This window comes from Homalodisca vitripennis, chromosome 3 (genome assembly GCF_021130785.1).
Source record: "Homalodisca vitripennis isolate AUS2020 chromosome 3, UT_GWSS_2.1, whole genome shotgun sequence".
In the NCBI taxonomy this organism is placed as follows: Eukaryota; Metazoa; Arthropoda; class Insecta; order Hemiptera; family Cicadellidae; genus Homalodisca; species Homalodisca vitripennis.
The window spans coordinates 31,489,014-31,515,604 of record NC_060209.1 but is presented as its reverse complement, the minus strand read 5'-3'; the positions used below and the strand labels follow the sequence as shown (position 1 = coordinate 31,515,604).

The window sequence follows — 26,591 nt, the reverse complement described above, 5'->3', positions numbered from 1 at the left end:
TTTCTATCCTGTACTTTCATAGAGCTAATTCTAAAAATCGATCTTGGAATTCAGTCTAAACTTCTGAAGGATTTTCCAAGCACATGTAGTTCAATCTAATGCTACTTTTAATTAAGTAACGAAAGATCAAATTGAAATTATTAAAGTTGTACGATTAAAACATCACCCTCTTACAGTAGATTATAATGTTAGAATGAGCTCCAAAACGTTTCTAAGCAGAACACAGTACGGATACGAAAATTACCTGTATTCGTGCTTCGTTTAGCTTGGTGGTCCTGGCGAGCTCCTCGCGACAGTAGATGTCCGGGTAGTGCGACTTGGCGAACGCTGCTTCCAGTTCTGCCAACTGCTCCTGTACAGGTACATCCGTCCTCCGTCAGACACCTTTTCAACACTTGGATACAAACATTTTACAGAATACAGCCCTATGTGTTATTATATTCTTTAAATAACATACAGTTTCTATTAGCTGAGATTAATAATAACACAGGAATTCGTCTTTTTATTAATTAGAGTCTTGTTTGCCGAAAGCTTATCTTACTAAAATAAGAAGGTATATGTTTTTAAGAAGGCGAAGACGATTCTTTAAACTGATATCTAATTTCTATTGTGAAGGAAACATGATTTTTCCGGACATTTGCGATTGTTCCGTGATATAAGAAGTCATAACTTTTCGAGATTTGCGATCTGATCTCATCTTCATGTAAATAATTAACCTAACAAACTGCTTAAAATAACTGGTTCTTGTATTGCGGAACAATGGAAAATGTCCGAAAAAATTCTATTTCCTTCACAATCCTTCTATCGTAAAAACAAACTTCAAACAAATAATTAATTTGTATTGTATAATGCCTATTCTGAGTAGATAATTTTAGTCCTTAAACATTCTTGTAACGTGAAAAACACACTTTTTAAGAATAATGCTAAGAAATACATTGTTGTACATGATTAGCCTACTCTTATTATTTCTCTGGTTTGTATGCCGTTCAATGGTAGTTGGCATTTTTGTCTTGCGTTGCTTGTTATAAGTAAGTAAAATGTCTAGTTTAGACATTTAAGTTAGTTTATTTAGTATAAATAAGGCATTAATCAAATTTTAATTGAGGAGATAAAGATAATAACAGGATGAGACACCAACGCTGACATGAAATTACTTCATTATTCAATTACATCTTTCACATGTTTTGATTAATTTCAAATCCTAGCACCACAAAGAGCAATCTGCATTTTATTTATGTATATATTCTTTATTTCTTCAGTTAGACAACGATATCAAAGACAAAGTCTGTTTCAATAATTACAGAGGAAGTGCAGTTAGCTACAAATTCCTTCAGATTGAGGATATTCAGTTTTTAGAATTTCACGCGCTTTAGCGCTACATCTGTGTTCAAATGCTCAATCCCAGAGTGATATAGGATAACATACCCTAAACTGAGATGAGTTCTGGGCTAAGACATAACTGTGTAAGAAGGTAGTCTGACCTGTGTGAAGGTAGTGCGGTGTCGGCGACGGGCTGGGGTGGGGCAGGAAGCGGTGGTGGGGGTGTGTTGGACACTGGGGGACGGACCACCCCCGACCACCAGCGGCTCGTTTTTCAGTTTCTTAAAAGCTCCTTCCGCACCTGAAAAACTTCATAATTAGCCTTTCCGCAGAGCAAAGAGAATAACAAGGTGGCCGTTACACAAAGTGAACAGCGTTAAAGAAATCCACACTCGGTCTGCCATGCGGTTCCTGTAGTGTTTTTTACTTTCAAAGGCTGAAGCTACTTATGTTTAACGGTTCGTTTTTCCATAAGTCCACTTAAAGTAAAATGTCAAAGTCAGTAATTTGTAAGTGAACAACTGTCACGATTACTGTTGTATAACAAGTGGTATGCTGTATTTTAATTAGTTCATGTTTAAAATACATACGTGATGACAACTGTAAAAAATATTCTAAATAAAAAATTAAGCAAGTTTTTACAAGATGATTAAAACATAATAAGAGGCTAACAACAGCATGTGCCCTTTAGTAGGAGTTGAATGAGCAGAAACTTAATTTTTGTATAACTAATATATGTTACATATAAATTTACGAATTTAATTTTAAATTAAGTGTGTTATTGTTCCTTACACGACATAATATAGTGGTAAATTTATTAATATTATTTTTAACTTGGTCTCACTGAAAATTTGATATTGTTTTAATCGTGTTGTTTAATGAGAACAAAAACACCTGGAAAGAAAGAGAATACATTTACTGCCTCTAGTTTCATACGTAAAATGCATCCAAGACGCATGAATACATTTAGTCACTTGATTGGTTGATTCATTCTCCACGAACACAGGTCACTTGTTGATGATCTGAAGAAGCTCCAGCGCGGAATCGTTTATCACTTTAATTTAGGACAGGTTCATATGATGATTGGCATAAATGTCACGCCCGAATCAAAAATCAATCCTTAGGTAGATAAGCTGAGGATATCCTGAGTAATGAGGATACTATGAGGAGACCCAGCATCATATGAATGGAGCGCCTGCATTTTGAATGATGCAATCCCAGCTAAACACAGCTGTATCTATATTGAGGTTCGAGCGCCGTGCGTCGCGTCGTATGCGTGAGTCAAGTTTAAATGGTAGTCGCACTAGTTATTAGAAATGCCGTGTTTTAAATTAAATGAATTTGATTTTTTTATGGAAAATGAATTTTTTTATTTTAACAGGCTTATCTGAATAATTATAAAAATGATTAAAATAACGCTTCCTATAAATTAAAAGTATGAGTTTAGATAAACCAGGCACAACATAAAATAAACTAAAACATTTTTACATATAATTTAATATGCTTCTTTAAGTTTATAGTAACTTTAGATTTTAAACTTTTTAAAAATTTAAATGTTCTTATAATAAACTGGTTAATGATGAATAATTAGGACATTATATAAATGTAATAGTTCATTACAAAAGCTTTAAATCAAATCTTTTAACATAATTACATATTTCAAAATAGTTATAGTATTCGTGCAAAAGACAAGTTCGCTATGAATATGTTATTTATTCTAATATATAGCTATCATATGTATAAAATATATAAACCCAATTCCGGTGCTTTATGAATAGAGCGCTTGTAAAAGACAAGTGAAATATTTTCCTCGTTTTTGAAATATTTATAAATATTCATAATGTTATTTTTAAAATAATGGATTTCCTACAATAAGTCTAACAAAAAAATAAGATTAAAAGAAAATTATCAGTAACAATTGGTTATTACAAATTAGAAGTAGATGTTATAGTTTCTTCAGTGTTTATCTATATTATATAGCAGTAATTTGTGTCAATGGTGCATGTATATTAAGCTACCTACTCGCCAAATCCATGCATTTGGCTGTATTAGATTTTATAGTTATTTAAAAATGTACTATGGCATTCTAATGATTCAGTTTTATAATAATTAATTCTTTAAATGTGCTCTTAAACTATATTGCATTTGTTAAGGCGGAAATGTTATATTCTTTCTTCACTATGGCCACCCTACATCAAAAGTTTCAGTCAGAGTACTTTAACTACAGACAGATTGTTGCTTTTAATCTGGCTTGCAGTATTTTAACCTTTATAAAGCATACCGCTTTAAATGTAACGACGCTAACCCTTTGTAATGATTACATCAGCAATAAAAACTTAAATATTACAGAAAATTACTGACATCACTATTTTTGTTATAGTTTCAATGTAAATTCAAATGAAGGCCTTAATTAAATTAATTACTATTTCAAAGGAAAAATGTGTGGATGTGTTAGATTCACAACGCAATGAAATTATCCCCTACATTGTAGTACCGATTGTTGTGACTTTTGTGTGAAATAGCAGAGTAATTAATGTTTAGTGAGGGGAATAATCAGATCAGGTTGTGGCTGGCGCGGGATAATACACGCGATATTGAAATATGCAAATGCCTTTTGTCGACTAATGTAAGTGCATTACAGTGGAAATTATACTTAGGAATTCAAAAACAGAAGACACCAGCATACATTTATCATTTGAGTTGAAGTTTTAATGCAGTCGTTATTGCATTAGTACACACTTCGACTCATCTGTCAATTAAGGCCTTAACATTATTATTTTCAATTAACCTGTGGATAAACAATTTAAAGTAACTAGAAACTCTTCACGATAATGAAATGTTATTGAGACATAACTGCTTTTATTCACTTTTAATTAGATTTTCTTCGAAAATCACAAAAATTTAAAGAAAAGGCAAAATAAATAGACGCACATTAGTTACGGAGAAGACTGAATGTTGTAATTAAAATAATATTTAGTAGATTTCATTGTTAGAGTTCAATTTTTTCTCACTTTATTAATTTGGTATCAAAGGAATTTTGAATGATGCACAACACGATCTATGGTTACATTTAAGATGTTCTCACCCTTATAGTTTAAAAAAATTGTGAAATTTAATACTTTTTTTAAATTATTCAACTTTAATATTCCTCTTATCACGTTTATAATCACTTACAAAACTTTTAAGATGAACCAAGAATGACAGATTTGACTTATCATGCCTCTCACCCTCTCCGCTCGAAGCTATAGACCAGAAACATTCATAAAAAGCATAGTACATCCATTATTAATTTGAAAATTCAAGATATCACAACAAAGAAACTGACAGAGACAGTAAGCCCTGTGAAACAAAAGTAAATTTAATGTGTTTTGTGAAATTGAACCAATAAAAGAAACACAAGCTTTTTGTGATGAAAGGTCAGATGTTATTAGACAGTTGCCTAGTGCTCAGAGAAGAGATACTACGGGTTTGAACATAGCATATGTAATAATTTGATAGCACCATATGATCACAAAACATTAATAATTTATATATAACAAGCTGTTTCTCGCGGCTCCGCACGCTTTTCGTAAGCTTTGCCCGTGTATGAGCATTTCTGGGCCAAGTGAGTTATATTTCCAACGCAGATGTAGAGTTTGTCTTGTTGCCACGATCAAAGATATCTGTGTATGTTTGTAGTCATTGTACACATACATGTACTTTATTATAAAGTGGTCCAACACTCAAACTTTAGGTTCATCATAACTTAGCGCCGTCAAATAGTGTTTGGCTATATAATACACGTAACTGTCTCGTAATTGCAGCTTATAGTGTTCAGGCGCTTTGAAAACTTTTATCTTATGCAGTGCCGCCTGGTGGTGAGTTACATCAATGGGCGTAGCATATAAACCTTTTCCGTGGAAAAATATATATAAATACAAATTTTCATAGTGATCAGTCAAGTACTTTACGATTCCATAAAGGACAAACACACAAACATTCATTTATATATATATATATATATATATATATATATATATATATATTATAGATATTATATATTACATAATATATATATATATATATATATATATATATATATATTATATATAGATTAGGTGGCTGCAAAGAGTATCGCTGTCCATCTTTTTGCAAAGTTATTGGCCCGTAATAACAAGGGAATATTGTATAAATTTCAAAGCTCTTTTTAATATTTATAATCACATTTCAAGTAAAAAATAATTACAATTTATTTTCTCAGTGATACCTGAATATATATATATATATATAACTGTAATGAAGAATCAAATTGACAAACAAATTAAGTTCATAAATAGCTTTGAATCATTTAAGAAAATTTTTTATTAAAAGTTACGAGACAAAATCAGCTATCATAATTTCATCTTGAATATAGATAAAATGCCTACAAAGCAAAAATGCCTCAGGCCCATGGGTCATGAACAAAGCAATGCCACAAGGAACTATGGCAATTTTTATAAAACAGCTGTTTATTGGCTGAGCGTCAGCAAAGCCCATCACTGAGGGGATGTAAAAATGTCATTCCTGTCCGTCTGTCCGCATGATATCTCAAAAACGAACTGACTGACAGACAAGACATTTTGTACTAGACTGGAATTTTGATCCTTTAAACACTGCCATGAAACCCAACTTATTGAAAAAATGTGAATTTAATGTAGCAAGATATCTTGAGAAACATTTTATCTGTAGGCATTAAAAATGAACCTTCTTCTACATAGACAAACATGAGTTTTATGATGGTGCATCTCCAAACATGGAATTTGGCGCCATTGAAGCCTATCACTCAGTAGGTTGAAATAATTTATCTTTTGTCTCCCGAAGGATGAAAATATTCCTTTTTTACAACCATCTGTCTGTTCCTCTCCAGGAGATTTCAAGAATAAATTGACCATAGACATGAAGTTTTGCATGCAACCTCAGCGAAGCCTGTTGCGCAATTCTTAGTGTGGTGTACTGTTATGTATCCACCTCAGACTCTCTGATAGTTATTTTACTGTCTAATGAGGATAGATCAACATCCCTCCTTCCCGTTTTTCAAATTCACATGATTTTCTAATTAAAGGCCGATCCTATTTTAAGCCTTATTCTAACCGTCATCACTGGCCACTGGCCTGTGCAAGGATCTTATCAAACAGAATAAGGGATAGTTGATACAATACAAGGTCGATGTCACTGATAAAAAGTGTTACGGTTCCAGACAGGATTTGAAACCTGCGTTATTCTAACTCAGATACAAGTTATTACATTATTTCATCCACTAAGCAGACTATTTCTAGAACATATAAATGAAACGAACATTTATTGAAAACAACTATTTTTAAATCCAAACAAAACGTTATAAAATAACAATTATACCATGTAAAACGTACCTTGCAATACGGATTTAATTTATATATGCGTTATTAATAATATTTGAAAAACATGCCCAAAACAACGGGTCAGTTTTTAACCTGCAAACTGGCAAAAAACGAAGTTTTTTTTACTAACGATGTAAGGTTTGAAAATATAACAGAATTTAGGAGAGTCATTGTTATATGTTACAAAAAGTATACCACAACGTTTCGAGGGTTGGAATGTATCCTCTTCGTCAGGTGGGGGAGGTATTAATGCATACACTGTACTTACTGTTGTTTATTTTTATTTATTTAAGAACTTGACTACTTAGAAAGAACAGCTTGGAGAAATTACAATGGCTAGAAGCTTAAGACATTGATATACGTGGAAGTATTTTTTTTTTTTTTTTTTTTTTTTTTCAGTAAAGACAGAACCTAAAGAAATATTGCTAGGTTTACTAGCTAGAATTTCAAATAATTGGACGTTCAGTACATTTACTGCACCTGTAAATGATGGCTTTAACGAAATTATACTATTGAAATACATTCTTGGCCAGAGGCAAAATAATAATCTATGCAACTACAAACTTGAAAGGTAAAGTGTAAATTTGTTAAAATTTTAAAATATGTTAAGCACTTGATTTTTCTGTTAAATCGTTGTTTTATTAATAGGGTAGAGTTAAAAAATAACCACACAAAAATTTGTATTAACTGAGAAAAAATAAGAATTAATCGAGTAAAAATGTACCATATAACAGTATGTAATTCATACGCTGGTACTCTAATTCAATTTAAGTTTATGGTAGAGACATAACCAAGGTGAATCATTTTCGTATTGTATTTTCAGAATGTTAAAGCATTCTGCAATGCTTTATCGTTATTACTGGTTACCTCTTCTTTAATTAATCTTAAAAAATAAATAATTTTGTAATGTAGACCTAACATATCTTTATTTGTGATGAATCTTTTATTGAAATGTTTAATGTGCCGACGATAACAATAGAGGAACCAGAATGACGTGATAATCGTCCTCTCGGAGCGCTCCCTCTTGTTAGATGAGGCGACTGCATAATTAATTCTTCCCGAGGGACGTGAGGGGAGCGTCGGGACGCAGGAGACGGGTGGGGGAGGGGGCGCTCGCCAGGAGGCTGAGGACGTCGCGGTGCGGCGCCCCCGGCATTCCGTACATCTGCCCCGACACAAGTCTCGTGACGTCATTTTAACAAATCTTGGTGCATCTAAATCGATTGTAAAAATTTCACCGAAATGCAAATTTATAAATTAAGACTGACATTCCAGTTAAAGACGTTAAAAGTAACAATTTGTTTTAGAAGGATTTTAATACTCATAGAGACTTTAACGAAATGAAGGAAACAGAATTTTTCCGGACATTTGCCATCGTTCAGTGAAAGAAAAAATCAGTAACACTACGTTTCGAGATCTGCAATCTGATCTCTTCTTCAGTCGTAGGTGCTTGCTTGACGAATGCAGACCTATTGTGACCTGTATTCTGTAGGTCAGTTTTAATAATAATTAATGTTGTGTTTAGTTTTGTATTAAGTGCATGTTTTAGAGTTAGTGAAATTGACACGCAACATGGCGGTTGTAATTCCTGACTTAGGCGTGTCACAACGCTCTGGTATGATTTGTTTATTTTAGCCTAGTTTCTAATTATGTGATAGGTAAGTTATTTACCTGTAGAAGAGATCAGATTGCAGATGTCGAAACGTAGTGTAACTGTTATTTTGTTTCACTGAACGATGGCAAATGTCCGGAAAAATCCTGTTTCCTTCACAATCCTTCCATCGTCAAAAATAAACATCAAACAAAGAATTTAACGGAATGCATTAAAAATCAATATTTGCATATACATGGAATAATACTAATGTTTTACAAATTTATTTAATTAGCCATATTTAATCTTTTGAACACAATAATAGAATTACTCAGCTGGAACGTTTTAATTAAACTTTATAAAGGTTATTTTCAAGAGTAAATAATGAAATACGGTAAATCCACAATTTGAAGAGCTTCCCCCGGGGCTTATTGCAAACTCCCAATTTGTGGATACCGAGTCGGTAAACTCCAAGCGGTCGCTTGCTGGGTGCTCAAAGACTACAATGGGCTGGTATTTAAAAGGGGTCGAGAGCAGGTGACTTGTCCGGAGGGGTCAAAATTAGCCCACAATGCCACCCCCTCCAGGACACTCCATTATAGCGGCATAATGCTCCCTTGTACGGATTATATCTCTCATGAAATAACATTTAGCCTCTTCCCCCCCCCCCCCCGTCACTGTGATAATGATGTGTTTGTTGATGTGTGTGTGTGTGTGTGTGTGTGTGTGTGTGTGTGTGTGTGTGTCGTGTGCTGCGGGGACAAATTGATATTGTGGAGCCCTCGCCCAGGCCTCTGACTGACAGGTGTCATGTTTAGAGCGAGTGCAGATGTCCTAGCAGCAGATGGCATTTGATCCTCACTACAAGGCCAACGGGGACTGGACTTTAAATCCGCCGCTGGAAAATCAGGAAAGGATTTGAATCTGTTTTTGGTGCAAACGAACAGGAAATGATTGCCTAGGTGAAAATCAAGCTGTATACTCGAGTCTCAATTTTGTTGTGACAATATATGCCGGAACATAATAATGAATATGATACTTTATACAGCATAAATCGCAACATTTAAAAAGTAATATACGTGCTATATTTTATTAAGTAATATGATATATTTATATAATAAAATGTATTTAACTTTCAAAGATGAAATAAATCCCACACGCTAATCTGTATTTATTGAGTTATTTGTTGTTAAACTCACTTGTCATTTCCATATTAATGTTTTAACAATCTATAAGATAGTGAGTTCAACTAATAAAGTAAGTTAAAAGTGAAAAACACCCGTGAGTTACTGACATGATAATGACAATTGAGAAAAAAATCACAGAAGCGATTAACCAACTTTCTATAAGATTGTTGAATTTAAATACTTAGTTTTAGTTTCCTTATTTTCTGCTAAATTCCTTATAATCTGGCCTTAGAACAGAATAATTTGTGAGGCCCATGAAGAGATTCAGTATTATATTTTATACTATATAATAGTGTACTTAATACTAGTTTAAGATATGAATATTACAAACATTGTTTTGTTAAACTTTGTGAACGATGAAAACACTTATTGTTACTATTTTTTAAATCTAACTTGAAGAATTTGAGAGTGGAAAGAGAACAAAAAGAATGTAAATCACATATAATATTAAGTATTGTGTTATTTACGACAGGGGAACAGTTAATGGGGCGATGCCTTCTGACTAGGAGCTTTGCAATTCTCGGAATAGGGAGAAACCCAAAATCAATGACATAGCCTCATTTATTGTTTTTTATTGCTATAATGAAATGTATAAAGTGCGAGATATAGTACTCACATCTATCTGACTACAGGTCACAATGGTATACTTTGCTTGTGACACGCTGGTATAGGACTTCTAAGGACACACCCCGCCTTGCTTCTAGTACCGCAGTATGTGTCCAAAGCCAACCCTCTCATTCTCTGCTTCAGAATCCTTTGATGATGGCACTTAGTGTCAGCCCCCGAGACGGATACGACGGTCACCCTCGTCTTTTATGGTTATACGCTTCCTCTGGATGTCACGCTGACATGGAGGTGAACTTCCATGAATCCATTTACCGAACGGTATTGAAAGCAAGTATTCTTTCTCTCTCAATATCATATTGAGGCATCGAATTTTGTGGTTAAAACAGTTGCAACCAAGAAAATCTAACGACACTCTCCGCCAAACTGTTCATGAGTTATTTGATGCATTGGGAATGGTTTGATTGGAATTACAATATTTACTAAAAGAAGAAAATTAGAGGCAAATTTTGGCATAGCTTATTACTGAGTTCTAGTAAAAATGGAAATATTTAAAGTGAAAATGACGTAAAAAATTGAGTTGCTCTTGTAATTTCATATGAATTTGAGATGGGCGAATGTGAATCTATTCTAACAAAATTAATTTTTAAACTGCTATGAGTTTGTTTACTAGCAAAACTCGATTCCTAAAAGGAACAAAGTTTTTGGGATTTTTATTTTTTTCATCTTTTTATAATTGTTTATATATATATAAAACACACAATTTCGAAATTAACTTGTATTCGCTTACTGGTATACTTTGCTCAGAGAACTGTTGCCCCTGAAGAATCACAAACCCTTACTGACCCTAGCGCGTGCCACAGCGTGCTCTCAGCCCTAATACTCGGGTCGTCCAGTTAATCACTGTTTTCCAAACGTGCAATGACCTAAATAACAAATGGGATGAATATAGTATTTATGTAATAGTAAATCTATATTTTGAATATATTAGGCCATATTAAAATCATTTGGTTACCTTTACACATCATACTTCTGTTGGGTTTATAATTTAAACTTTGCTTCATTTTTATAGATATATATCATCAGTAAAAGATTTCACTATATTAAAAGCTAGTTTTTGTACTACACCATGGTACATGTTGATGATATTTTTACCACGTTTTTTATTGTTTGAATATTCAACATTAATGATGAGTTTTTATTGTTACAACATTTACTCTTCATTGTAGATGTACATATGTGGCTTACGTTTCATTTTTAGATTTTATGACATTTTTTTGTAGTTTTCATGACAATTTATGTTTTTAATAACGTTGGAAATATAATTTGGAAATGTTCTAACGCAAAAATATGACACAATTTGTCCGATTTATACCTTTATAATGTCAGATTAATAAAAGTTTATACACGTTTACCTTAGTAACACATCTTAAGTATGGTCTTACTTTCAAAATGTTAACACGTCCCTGTACTATTGTTTTAGAGGTTTATATGGAGATTAAACTATTTTAATGAAATTCTTGTTACACTAAAACGGCAACAAATTCAGACATTCGATATTTACCAAATGCCCGTATATTTATTTATATTACTATTCGATCACAGAGTTTAGTTTAGGTTAAAGTTTCCTTTTAAATCCTTGCTTTGTTGAAATGGCATTACAATTATATATTTCATCGCTACGCTGAAATGGCCACCAAGGACGTACCCAGCAAAAGAGTCCAAGGGGTCCGGATTCCACCTAAATTTTCAATTTTTCAATTACTTTTCTAGTTAACTATTCTTATTATTTAAATAATTCAGTATTACAGACATGTACTGCTGAAAGATCGTTTTCCACAAACAAACGGGTCAAGAACTTTTTAGGGAACGAAATGAGGCCTTACTCTCTATCTACTACGGGAAAATATCAATTGTCTGGACCCCACCCCCAAATTTTTCTGGCTACGTTCTTGATGGCCACACACCTAGAGATTTAGCCATTCCAAATTTTAACAAATTCTCGTATAGTTAAATTACTAATAGTTCACAGGTTTAAACTGATGTCAACATTCGTATTGCAATCTCTGGTACGCCGAAACGACAACACGCCTAGATATTGTGTTATGAACGTGATAGATCTGGTGGGCAGAGAGGGGATGATAGTTTGTGTGTGGTGGGACGGAGGGCGGATATAGGTGGTGGACCGGACCGGAAACCAGTATACGCACACATACACACATCCACGTACCGACTGCGGTCTGTAATCCACTATTCGATAATCCGGCATGGACACGAAATACCTTCCGAGGCTAGCCAGGTCTGTTGGGACGGCCGAAAATAACTTTGTCCATGCTCGGTTAAGAACATTTTGTAGACGTTTCTTTTTAATGAATGCTGTTTTATGACACTATTTTTAATACAAGATAAATTAAGAAATATATAAATTTACCATTTAAATTATTTTTGTTGCTTTGGAGGGACTTGGTATTACACAACATTTTGCAAACGCTTTCACGTTTGTTGTATGAGGCAACTTCTCAAGGAAAGAAACTGGTCTATTTATTAACGTTAGTATAAGTTAATATTCATTAAATCATATTAATAAATATTTCTGACAAATCATAATAAACGCTCAAAAGAATTCCTTCACTTGCGTGGGATACTTATAATTATATAACCGCCAATATCAAACCATAAATAAACTCTCAAAGCGACTTTTGCAGCCTGACATTAATTCAAAGCCGGATCCTATGATAGTGATAATTACATTCAAATAACTTCAGATCCTGTATGTCCTACTAGATTTACAATTAATTGTTAAATTCCGGCCTATGTGTCATCTAGAGGGATGGGTTATGTGCTAATTATTAATCCTCTTTAATTTTTTTCGTCATTGCTTTTGACCAGTATTGTTTTTGAAATCATCTCACCGAGTGTTAAACAAATCACAACTTTTCAAGGGAGGGCCGCACTGACTAAGACATCGGACTTAAGATCTGAGACACAGATTCAAATCACGGATATGACCGTTGGATTTTGTATCAGTACTGTTAACCTTGTATGGACCGACTCTTTTGCTTGTCATTCGCACAGGTTACAGTGGTCCATGAGGTCGGGCAGAATAAAACTAAAACGGGAATCGGCCTCCCATTAAAAATCTAATTCCTAATTTACTGTTTTAGTTTGTATTGTATTGCTTTTGACCAGTATTGTTTTTGAAATCATCTCACCGAGTGTTAAACAAATTACACGTTTACGTGCTTGATAATCCCAAATTATGAGAAAGAGACTTGATCATATCACTAGTTGTTCATTATTTTCTTTTCTAAAAACCTAAACTTAAATATAATGTATTTTGTAATGAATAGATCCCAATGTTTATTGGCTGAGCTTTAGCGAAGCCTGTCACTCGAGAGGCTGTAAAATTGTTATTTCTGTCTGTCTGTCCGTACGATGTCTCGAAAATGAAATGACCTACAGACTTGAAACTTTGTGTACAGCTTCATTTCGATGATGGTGGATGTAACTCAATCGGATTTAGCTGAGCGTTATCGAATACTTTGACATTTGTCTTATCATGGGTAACAATGATGGCATCTTGAAAATCGCAGAATAAATAAATTTGTGAACAAACTGGGCACAGACATTTGGGATTTACACATGTAACATTTGTATTGATAGATTAAAACGAAAAACTAATACAATAGAAGCCAATGCTAGAGGTTTGTGACAAGATTTTACCTTGCATTGTATCCCTCCCTATATCACCGGATTTGTTCTTAATCAAACATTAGTATGAAACCTAACTTAATGAAAAGAAATATGGCAAGATATCTCTAAAAATATTTCATCCGTATACTTTAAATCTGGCATAACACTCCACTTATAAATACAGGGTGTCCCGTAACTCTCTGGACAAAGGTATACCACGTTATTGCTCAGGTCAAGACAAACATATTTCACCATATGAATATCGGTCTCTGATGCTTAGTTCCCCATCTGTCTGTCTGTATGTGTTTTTGTATTAAAACATTAATATATCAAAATCCAATAAACTAAATTATACCAAATTTGGCTCAAATGTTTATAACAAGGCCAGTCACTTAAAAAATATAACGAAGTTATCTTTAGTATTTTCAAAATGGCGGCCAATAAAACCATTAAACTTTGAATATCTTCCAAAACTAGCAGTTTTTCTCAAGAACTACAAGAATAACAGTTTTAGAGGATATTATCACAAATCTAATGACACCAAAGATATTTAAATTGAATAATAAATAATTGATTTAGAGCAGATTTAGGCCTACTGTAACAAGATATGGCCCACATATAATCACCGACTATAACCGAGAGTTACCGTTTATTCAGTTTTTGAATTGTTGGATATTCGCTGATAACCTCAATGCGGCCATGTCTTGTCACAGTAAATTTGCTCTAAATAAGTGATTTATTATTCGATTTAAATAATATTGATATCATAATATTTGTCACGTGACACGTGGTCTGGCGTACTGGACGTTTTTTTTCTTTCATAGCGATCTATATACGTAAAAAATGGAGAAGTTAACACATGAATTGAAGTAAAGGTTTATGTAGGCCTATTAAATATATAATTATAAATATGCAAATTGCATGATTGAAGTAATTATAGAGGCATACAAAAGAGATTTGATTTCCGGATAAGACAATTTTACGTTTTAATAAACCTACAACTTGCCACGCGTGAAACCTGCGAGACGTGTCGCCATCCGCCAACCCTTTACAAAACTTTAGGCAACTGTTTACTTTACAACCGACTTTGAGATGCAGATGCGCGGACTGGTATGGTAATGCACTGCATAAGAAGTGGGCTAATGGTCGCTATGAGAGGTATAATGAGGTGGTAAGAATGAGACGCGCCACGCCGCTCATCTCATAATTAGGTTGCCTATTCAAATGAGATACGGCGCCACGTCAACTAATGATATTTCCATCCGTAATCCGAGGAGGTAATGCAATCGCAGACCATTGAGAGACTTCATTCACCCACACACACCGTCTCCTCTGCGTAGTACTACGTTCATTCACGGTGACCTACTTGAGGAAGTTGGGGTATACCGTAGGGTTTGGAATGTTCCAGTTTTTAAGAGTTGTTTGAGTAAGGATTTCAGGATCCAGGTTTTAGGGAAGAACATGCGAAGGATCCAATTTATTTATAATATGTTCAGTAAGTTGTATTAAGGTGATGGTTGCTCTTAGTTTGTCTGGGGAGCTGTCGGACAAGCAGTTGGTAACAAAGTTTATTACTGGTGTCCAGAATTTTGCGAGCATGCTCTTTACATAATGGAAAACAGTCTATAGTACAATGTACCATGGAAAACAGTTTACAGTATAATTCTCCATGGAAAACAGTTTACAGTATAATAATTCTCCATGGAAAACAATGTACAGTATAATTCTTCATGGAAAACAGTCTACAATAAAATATTCTATAGAAAACAGTGTACAGTATAATATTCCATGGAAAAAGTGTACAGTATAATGGTACATGGAAAACAGTACACATTATAATGTACCATAGAAATAAGTTTACAGTAGAATGTACCATGCAAACAGTTTACTGTATAATGCTCCATGCATGGAAAACAGTGTACAGTATAATGTACCATGAAAAACATTGTACAGTATAATGCTCCATGGAAAACAGTGTGGAGCAGGGGCTCTCGACTTATCAGGCTTTGTGCCTTCCTCAGTATACTGGAATTTGGTCACGTCTCCACTTTAATATCATCACCTTTTGTGGTCAACACAAATAGTAACATTTATATTTATATTTGTATTTTAGGGTATATTTTAGATTTGCACGCTTTAAAATTTAAAATGTGATAATTTTTCCATAAAACGTTTTATGTTGTCTTACATACATTTTTGACTAGTCTTTGACTACACTTATTTCCGCCATTAAGTTTTTTTTTAATAAAACAATGAAGCACAGAACAACCATTAATTTCGGTTATAAAAAGTGAAAACGTTAGTTAATAACGCTATTATATGGGTTGCTTTGTAAATTGGTGAGAAGGTCAGCTTTGTTTGTCCTTTATCAGTTTTTAAATATCTGGATTTAGCAGCGAGAAATGACATAGCAGATCACTTCTGACGACCGATCTTGCTCTATTTTTGATTGCAGATAAGCATATGCAGAAAATCCAGACTCACAGAGGTGTGTGGATGAAAAGTGTACGAACAAGTTTGCAGCTTCCATAGCGTCTTGTGGGTAAACAGGAAGATAGCTCAACCAAAAATTATTAACACACGTATTTTGGAAATCCGCCTTTACGTGAGTATTAGATGTTATGCCGATTGCCTGGTCCCGAATGTGATCAGGAAGTACACCCACATTGATTTTAAGTTGATCTCATGCCAATTTAAAGTACCAGCTCACTGTCCTAACATTTGAAAAATACTGACCAACTTAATTTTTAACTTATACCAAATGCTGTGATACGAGGTCTTTAAATTTATTGATCTCCATCTCCATTCAAAAACTTCCAGTACAATAGTCTCAAACGGCTAGGCCGCGTGGTACCATTACTTACAACATTGCAAAGAACGCACTTATTAAAATAATAACCGATTTGTTAATGCATAATTACAAATACAGATATGCATATGGAGCATATCTACACCTAGATATGCTTTTTTATGTATTAAATTTCTGTTATATTTTTGTATTACAATCAATGTTAGTCTGAGTGTTTGGTGAGTCTGTACAATCGTTTTGACTGCAGGCCAACGAGGACATGTTGTGCGAGCAAGTGTGCGGGTGCGTGATTGGTGTGTGTGTGTGTGTGTGTGTGTGTGTGTGTGTGTGTGTGTGTGTGTGTGTTTTAGTGTGTGTGTGCGTGGGTGTGCAGGTGTGGTCCAAATCTCTCTCTACTTATATCGGCTAATTTTTAATTAAGTCTTTCTGATTGCTCTTTTTTATGTAAGTCACAAGTTTTGATAAATTACATTTTTAAGTCTTCAAATTGTATTTTCTAAATAAGTATATTCCTTTCAAATTTTAGATTATTTATTAACTGGATTTACTCATGTATTCCATGCTCTGGCCTTGTATGGTTTATTTTAGAGGTTAAATCTTCATTTTTCATTTGTTAATGAAAATGTTTTTATTAATGACAATTCATTTCCTTATTTTAATTTAGGTTTTTTTTGTGTTATTGGTAGTGCAGACTGAGGAACTCGTTTCCCCACACACAGGCTGATGCCCATGTGGGGATAATTTCCTATAATATTTTTGTTATGTATTATATTTGACTCTGTACATAAATTTTGGAAATAAATAAATCAATCAATCAATCAATGAAAATGAATCCGTATTTAATATAATAATAACTATATCATATTTTCTTTTGCAGTGATATGACCATTACTACAAAAACACACAACTTGTCTGTCCCACTTTTTATATTTACCGATCCAACAAACTGCAGTACACTACACTAATAAACTGTGCAAGTTTCAAGAATGTCACAATAAACAAATTGACACTTTAGCATTATGAGAATCGCTTTCAAGCCGTGTTCCCCAACCCTTTCCTACTTATTCTAATACACTGAAGCCTCCCTTGAAAAACCTCTACGCCTTCCTCAAGGGGGCGCGGCTCCCAAGTTGAGAACCACTGGTTTTACAGTATATATAATGTGCCATGGTACACAGTCAACAGTATGAAGTACCATGGAAAACAGTCTACAGTAAAATGTACCATAGACAATATCCTACAGTGTAATGTACCATAAAAACTGTCTACAGTATAATGTACCATAGAAAATATAATACATCAACATGTTCCATTCTATTTATGCTCGTTGTTTTTCTAATAAATTGTAACTCTTATTAAATTGTTACAGCAAAAATTACAACATTCTGTTTATATTTTTCCAATTGCATTTCTTGTCTGTTAATATAAACTGATAAAAAAAGATAGTAATTTCCAAATTGGTTATGTAAAAATTGTAATGTTAAGTTAAAAAAATAATAAAAAAAGATAAAACTATTATAAAAGAAGAAATATTTTGTACCTCGTTTGTTGGAATCTAATGGGAAGATGCAATTTTTTGTTCTTACACGACCAAATTTAAGTGAATTTTCATATAATCTGCGCTTACTATAGATACAGTAAAACGGCATTTCGAATTTTTTTATTCGATATTAACTAAAAAGACATCAAAAATTGGTGTTTTTGAGTTATTTCTAAGTTGTCGAGTTATCGCTTGTAGGATTCAGGACCCATGCGACTCTAACAATAGCGGACTTAAAAGACTTTTTGATATAAGCTAAACTGCATTTTGGATAGTTTAGAGTTGTTATTAAATAATTTTTTAAGGCCTTGTTTAAAATGAAGAGAGCCTTGTTGTGCTATTGAGAGAGTAAACTTAATTTTCATTCCGGATACGTTGATTATGTTAACATTCACAACATATATCTTCACTGTAGGAAGCAGGTAAGGCTGTGATGTCTGCTAACATAACATTTTAAGAACTGTATAGGTTAAAAACTACCAGAAACCGACTATAATATTAAAAAATGTTTTTAAACGCTTAAAAATAAAATACAAAACTAAAAAAAAGCGTTAAATATAACCCTTCGCTTTAGTTATCAAAGGTTTGCAGAGTCTATATAGATGTTTTTGACATAATGCTGTAAAACTGTTGAAATTGTTGGTTAATATAAGTTGAACTTAAATAGAAATAAATTTGTGTGTCCATGGAACTATACTGAGCTTTGACCAAGTAAACATCTAAATGTAGCTGAACAAACCATATGATATCTTTAAATAGTTTTGTAAGAATAATACTAGTATAAAATTTAAATATAACAATAGCAAGGCTGTATATGTGGAATGTCGCAAGGGCAATGTTCATGTATAATCAGAACGCTCTCTAAAGATGTTTATTGACTAATGCGCTATAGGTTTTAAAATATCTCTTCTGGAGCAGGAAAATCCTTTTAATTGTTCTAGAATAATAAAGTCATAGGTTTAGATTCCAAAAGGCCAAAATAATCCATCTTGGTCGTATCTCTCACTGAAAATTGCATTACTACATTATGTAGTTACGTTTTCATAATGAGTGTTTAGTTTTCATTAAGTGCAAGTTTTAGAGTTAGTGTGCATGGAATAGACACAACATGGCTATTGCGGTTCCTGACTTACGCGTGTCACTACGTTCCGGTATGTTTTGTTTATTTTAACCTAGATTGTAGTTAAGTATTAGGTTAGTCATTCATCTGAAGAAGAGATCAGATTGTAGATCTCTAAACGTAGTCTTGCTGATTGTATTGCACCATGGAACGATGGTAACTGATCGGGTAAATCCTGTTTCCTTCACAAACATTTATAGGCATTAAACAATTAAACTATTTAACTCAATATGTCGTTAATACCTTACTTATTAGCTATTTCAGAATGGCTTTCTTTGCTGAACTGTAATCAAAATTAATTAATCTGTTAACTGTCTCTTAAATAAAAATTTTGTAATTGATGTTGAACTATACCGCAAAGACCTATGTAACCTATGCGGTGACTGCAATAATAAGAAAGTACGCAAAGAGTAAAAACTAATTTCTAAAACCTTTGATAATTAGTGATTATCACAACGATAAAAACGCAATATAAGCCAACATTTTTATTAAGGTATTAAGCCTTAAGTAACAGTATATATTTATTTTTTAAATTTCCCTAAATTCAACAAAAAGTTACATTTTCCGATGATTGTTATTTTATTAAAAATAAAATAACAACATTTCAATTATTATTTTAATATTTTATTTAAAATAAAATAACAAATTGCAGTTTTAAAAAAAATTATTAATTCAAATTTGAAATTGTTTTTATGGAAAGATACAAGATTTCCATGGCAGCATCACATTTTAAAGTTTTGAAGTAAGAAGTGGAACGCGGTTAATGTTAAGACTGCAGTGTTAATCTATTCACCACAACACTCTCCACTGCACTGTTAAACTCGGGAGTTTTTAACAGTAAAGTCCTAGATTCTATGAACTAAGTCCTGAATTGTTAATTCCAGGGTTTGCGGCGCAATCTCGCATGACTTACGGATTACTTAGATTTACGCCTTCCTTAGATTTTAGTCCTCGATTTCCCAATCAAGCCTTTTCGCTTGCTCATCTTAATTTTCCTGATATACAAACATGTAGACATTCTCGTAATATTTTGCCGAATAGCTGTATTAGTATAGATGATAAATATATAAAAAATAACAATTGCTAGTGCAGATCTATATTTAATAAAAGAAAGAATTCTTTCATAAACTAATAATTCCTACGAAATGTAACCTGCGTTAACACAAATTAAAAATTATATTAGGTCCAAAAATATTGAAACTAAGAGGAGGTGCAATTTATCTCTCAGATTTGTTTGTCAATAAATCATATCGCTTTTAAAAGTAATCATTACCTTTGTTATTTTATTTTATTACTTTGCGAACAGTAAGCAAATATTACATATCTAAATAATATAACCTCTCACTCTTTTGGAAAACCACATTTTTATCGCGCAGAATTAGGACGCGATTTTACTAGCGCTATAACCAATATTAACCAATATAACCAAATATAACCAATATTAATTACTAAATGTATATTTTTTATAATATATGTTTACAACCACAGACACGTTTGTTCATCTTATTAATTTTATTATTTTGAAGAAAATAATTTAGAAAATCTGTTTTGTTAATAAATACTATTTTTTACATTTATGTTTAAAATATAAGTTTATAAATTCATAGATTAATCGAGTTACTTACATATTTTTATCAGCAATTTAATATTTTTGTTTCAATAATGAAGTGTTAGAAAAGAAAAACTGACTCAAGACAAATTTTAATTATGTTTGTTTTTCAATATAATTGATCTATGTTCAACAACGCTTCCAGTTTATGGTACTTGGTATTGTTATTTATAAAAATGTATTTTAATTTAAGTAATAACGTATTTTTATCTCGAAAATTACCTTTTTTAAGACAATATTGCTACTGTCTAAGTTTTATTTGTATGTAAATTGGAAATTGCTCTAGCGATGACAACAGATGTTTTCATCTTATGATCTTAAAATTGGCAAAACAGATTTTGGGAATGTGGGCTGTTTTTATGAGCCGTATTCCTACCAAAATTTTCAAAATTTGATTGTCAAAAATCACTGTTCAAAATTTTCAATTCATTTGCGATTACCGAATAAAGGTTTACTTATATATTTATCTGCAATAACTACATTTTTAATTTAAAAATCATTGAATAAAACTTCAAAAAAAATCTAATAACAATATAAATGTATATATTTATTGTTATTTATTGTTATTATATAAAATTAAACTATGTGTAGAATAGAATGTCTTTGAAAACCTGATATAATAAGGTCGGAATATATTAAAAGCGTAAATACTAAGTTTTGGTTGTGATATATTTAAATGTTCAATGGTTTATTAAAATATCTTTCTATATGTAACAAAATTAATACTTTGAAATCTATACTTAATTAATGAATGAAATTAAATCACGTCATGTGTTGGTTCTATACGGGTTCTTACTTTAATTTTGAAATAAAACACCTAAACACGGGATTTATATAAGTTGCAGATGTTAACTTGGCTTCTCTTTAAATAGCCGAACACTCTATTTTTCAGTTTACAATACACATAGTTTTAAAATTATTACGAGATGAGAGCATTGTTACACTGTTATTATATATATATTAGTATTATTATTATTTATTTATTTGGCAGTTATTAGTATTGCCAATGGCTCGGTGTAGCGGGTACAACAGTTATCGCAAGATAACGCAATCAAGCAATGAGTGTGGCTGCTGCTTGGATGGGTGACCGCTGAGCGATCCTGTCCTTGCAAGCAGTCCGCCTACCTGGCAGAAACCTTTGAAAATTGAGGTCTGTGTTGGAATAAATTATTTATGTTAGTATTTGGCCCCAAACACTCGCTAAGTAAATTTGTAAATAAATAACCATATATGATTTTTCGGACATTTACCATAGCTCAGTGATACAAAAAACTCACTAACACTACGTTTCGAGATCTCCAAACTAATCTCTTCTTCAGGTAAATAACTAACCTAACACATAATTACAAACTAGGTTAAAATCATCATATCAGAGCGTTGTGACACGCATAAGTCAGGAATCACAACCACCATGTTGTGTGTCAACTTCACTAACTGTAAAACATGTACTTTACTAGTCACAACACTAATTATAAAAACTGAACTACAAAATACAGGTCACAATAAGTCTGCATTTGCCGACCAATCACCTACAGGACTAGGTTACGAGAAAGCATGCCGTTACTGACTCTGACCTTGTTAACAATGAGAAAACTTCAAAACTTTTCAAGGGAGGGCCGCACTGCCTAAGACGTCGGACTTAGGATCTGAGACACAGATTCAAATAACTTATGTGACGGTTGGACTTTTCATCGGTACTATTAACCTTGTATGGACCGACTCTTCGCCTTGTCATTCGCACAGCCCACAGTGGTCCATGAGGTCGGGCAGAATAAAACTAATAGGGGAATCGGCCTCCCATTAAAAAACTAATTCATAAGTTACTATTTTAGTTTGTATTGTGTTTTGGGGATTTTAATGTATCGAATTAGTTTCTTATTCGATTTCGATTTAATGTATTTTTTATCCATAGCGTCTAACGGAGACCAGTTATTACAATTAGGTAAATTTGATACCTTTAAGTGATTTTTAAAATAATTTTTAACGTACGCTTTCAAAAAGCATCGCACACTACAAGAGCACATGATGCTTCTTAAGATACTAATTAGAAATTATGTAAACAGTGGAACGCACGCGATGACTTACATCTGTATGGTTATCGTCTGTTTGTTGTAAAGGAAGCCAAACATATAGATTTTTAGCGTTTTAACAAACATCATATAGATAATTACATATGAGTGTTCTTTATTTATGTCGAATATATTGTCTAGTGGAGTATTAACTAAATTTTATTCTTTATAAATCTAAGTACAATTCTAAACAAATGGATTTTTTCGTATAAAACCTGTTGTAGTTCTAATAAACCACAACATGATTAAACACTGAGTTCTCTTTGAATTAAAAAGATTTTTAAGTTGTGTCAATAAGCAAATAGCAATACGTATATGTTTGTTATTTGTCATGTTTGCCGATTCTGCACGCTGTTGCACAAACTAATTTGCTCTGCAGCCTAGTTCAATTACGCGTGGTCTCAAGATTTTTGTGTAAGAAGACAGAAATTAAAGTTGCCAAGCTTAAGTTATATTATATGAGTTTATATGCAAAATAAACTCATTGTTGTGTTTATGTCTGACCGTCTTGTCAAGCTACGAAATAAAAAACCCATGTTCTCAAATATGTATCGGTTGTCGAATGAGAAATGTATATTTTGTTACGATAAAGTTAGGAACCTTGAGATTTTCATGGGACCTAAGAATATTATATTAAAATTATTTTTCTAATGAACATTTTAAAGTAAAAACTACAATTTTGAACGTGCAATATTCTTTACGTCCCATCATAACGCAATGTATTCTCATAAAGGTTTTATTCCGTAGTATCTTGATATGAGCGAAAGACGCACTATTTTTCTTACAATTTCCAATTAAACAGTCATTTAAATTGTTGAAATAACCCATGTTTTTATTATTTTTGCGCGTTTTGGTTGTATAATATCCAGTATAAATATTGTCTTGAAGAAAAGAATGTTTTTTTTTTAAGTAATAATATGTTGTTATACTTTGGAGCTTGAAAGTATTCATCGAGAAAACCACGTTATGCATAAAAGGAGGCATTATTAACGTGAAAAACTGTCAGTAAATAAGCAACGAATCAAGCTAAAAGTAACAGATGTAATCAAATGGTCTTAACCCAAAATTGAATGACCTATCTGATTGTCTTTCGCACTTTGGCTGTTCATGAATGGTATTTGCTAACAATCCTTCAATGTCACAGAAAAGAATAACTCAACTATTTCCAGTCACTCAATTAATCTATCCATGGCTCGCCTACGGTACATAATATGTCTCTATTGTTGGTTATTAGTAAGAGTGAGCAAATAAATTAATACGTTACTGATAACCCTGCAACAATTGAAAGTAAACGTTTTCATAAATTCTCTAGTAAACACGAATTGTAATTATTGCACGCATTAAAAAATCTGCTCATGTTAATTTTATTATTTAACAACAAATGGAATTTCAGAAATCGGGGAAGATAGGAGTTTGATTCAAAGTTGTATTATTCATCTTAAATTTTAATAGTATGTAAGAAACATTTTTTGCTGCTATGAAAAATGTGATTTCTAGATCTAGAATAATTTTTATCTTTCATCACACTTTAATACAGTTTTTCATCTATACACGTCGACAGTTATTTGCAGGTTATTACTTATTTACTGTAACCTACTTATTTCTTGTTACGTAATTATTAACATTCAATTTTGATTATTGGAGTCTACGAAGTTACGTTCTTTTTTACTATTTGTTATTTTTGTTATAACTACACTTTATTTACTGTTTTATTTACTACTTTTAAATTTCTCTTGGAGTCTATAAAGTGGCCTGAAAACTATGAATGGGACTTCGATTAAGGTTAAGGAACTCTTTCCAAATTGTCGTTTTCTACTAGTTAGGTATGCAGAACTTCTGCTGGATATTTTATCCTCTGGCTATTAATAATTGTATGTTGATTTTACTCACTCGTGCATTCAACATTCCTTACGCAAACTATCCTATAAAACATTTGCTGGTGCACTAAGAATCTCTCTAGCTCTTACCTGAGTGGTCTGCCAGTTGCCGGGAGGGAGGTGTGTGCTGCTGACTCTCCAGGCCGCCGGGGAGGGCGTACAAGGCGGCAAAGTCCGGAGTCTCTGTCTTAGCGGGTTTCTTGTCGTGGTGGTGATGGTGGAAGTGTGAGTGGTCGTCCACCAGACCCAGCAGTCCCAGGTTGGGCCGTAGTTCGTCCATCAGCTTGCCCCCGTGCGGCCCTTGATGGTGGAAGTTCAGCTGCCGGGAGAAGATGGCAGGGAAGATGTTGAACTGCTGCTCGCTGCCGCCTCCGCTACTCGTGGTCACCGAGACCGAGTGGGAAGTGGCGGGCTCCCCCGGGCCGCCCCCGGCACAACTACTCACCTTGAAATCCAACTTGGCGTCTTCGGTGGTCGAGGAACTTGCTCAAGAACTACGTCCACGGGACTGCCTCGACCGCGGAGAGTTTCGTACGAAAACTACCCTCTGTCAGGTTCTTCCCTTTTATACTAGAAGCTTTACTAGTTTCGTAATGAAAGACGTTAGTCACAATACGTGTACAACAAGACAAATACTGCGCACAACAAAAAGTTCACTTACTGTATCTTCGATATCATAAATCAGGCCTTTGTTATCCTGTCAATCATGCCAAAATTGTCTAAAAATACACTGATATGGCTCACTTCCAAAATTGTAAAGTCCTATTTAATTTCGGCGTAAGCATCAAAAAGTCTACACTAGGGTTCGTTCAGTTTTACGTCACAGTTGAATTTCCAAAATTGCACACAGCACTTAAGTTCTACGAAATAGATATTTAGCAGTAGTACGAACCAGGTCCTGTAGAAATGCACATCAGATATTCCAGTGGCGACACCAATAATGAGAGAACTGTGTTGATTGTTTTACACGACACCGCCACACTAGAGATCGCGAAGCACCGAGCCACAAGTCCGGGCAAATTGGAGACGATCCTTGAAAAACAGTCTTGTTAGATTTACGTTTGAATCAATAAAAAGTGACGATTATTAAATTGTAGTATTGGCGTGAAGTGTTAGGTAACCGGAGTTAATAAAATAAGCGAAATGAGTTTAGCTGTAGCCTAGACGAAACTGGTACTTAGTTAATGTGTCAGGCACCAGCAAACGAAAAGTGACTAACGAAGTTACTCCGAGAATTGAGCCCTCTAAACAAGCCCTTCGCGGGGTGGGCGGAAAAAACCAATCCTCTGAGCCTCGGATCACTTTTCATTTGCACCAATCATAAGCGACCGCGCTGGCGGGATGGGGAGCGAGACGGGCCGCCATTGGCTCGCGCAGGGGTGGTTGCCACGGCAACGCGCGCCACCCCCGCCAACATGGCGCCGTCAGCTCTGTAGCCAGCAGTCATGTGTCTTCTGTTTTCTTTTTAAGGGTTGGTTTCATTCATTTTACTTTCTTGTCAAATTGTTTGCTTTTATTTACCCTAGATTGCAATTTGACCTGCACACGTGACCCCAGATTTGTTAAGTGAATGTTTAATTATCCCGTGGCTCCTCTCTTTAATGTTGCTTTTTTCAGGTGCGCTTGACCAAGTGAAGACGTTCTAGGCTGTGAGATTCGTGCTCAGTGCAGCACCTCCAGGCCAGCGCTCCGATAAGTACATCTCTTGTGTTCTTCTAATTACTATTCTACATATAAGTATATATAAGTACATAGTTATAAGGAATACCATACCTGAACATCTAGTTCTATCAACATCGCATATGTTCCGTTGTTCTCATTTTAGCAACATAACTTA

The 26,591-nt window shown here is 33.6% G+C and overlaps 1 protein-coding gene across 1 annotated transcript in view; it reads right to left on the bottom strand.

The window, feature by feature from the left end:
* Positions 1–26,201, bottom strand: part of LOC124358132 (homeobox protein unc-42-like) — a 95,257-nt gene extending 69,056 nt beyond the window's left edge. The window contains exons 1-4 of the mRNA XM_046810425.1: positions 26,084–26,201; positions 24,845–25,219; positions 1,482–1,621; positions 245–352 (exon numbers count right to left, since the gene is read on the bottom strand). Of these exons, the coding sequence (XP_046666381.1) occupies positions 245–352; positions 1,482–1,621; positions 24,845–25,219; positions 26,084–26,201 (741 nt within the window). The remainder of the gene's footprint in view (positions 1–244; positions 353–1,481; positions 1,622–24,844; positions 25,220–26,083) is intronic.
* Between the last annotated feature and the right edge of the window lie 390 nt (positions 26,202–26,591).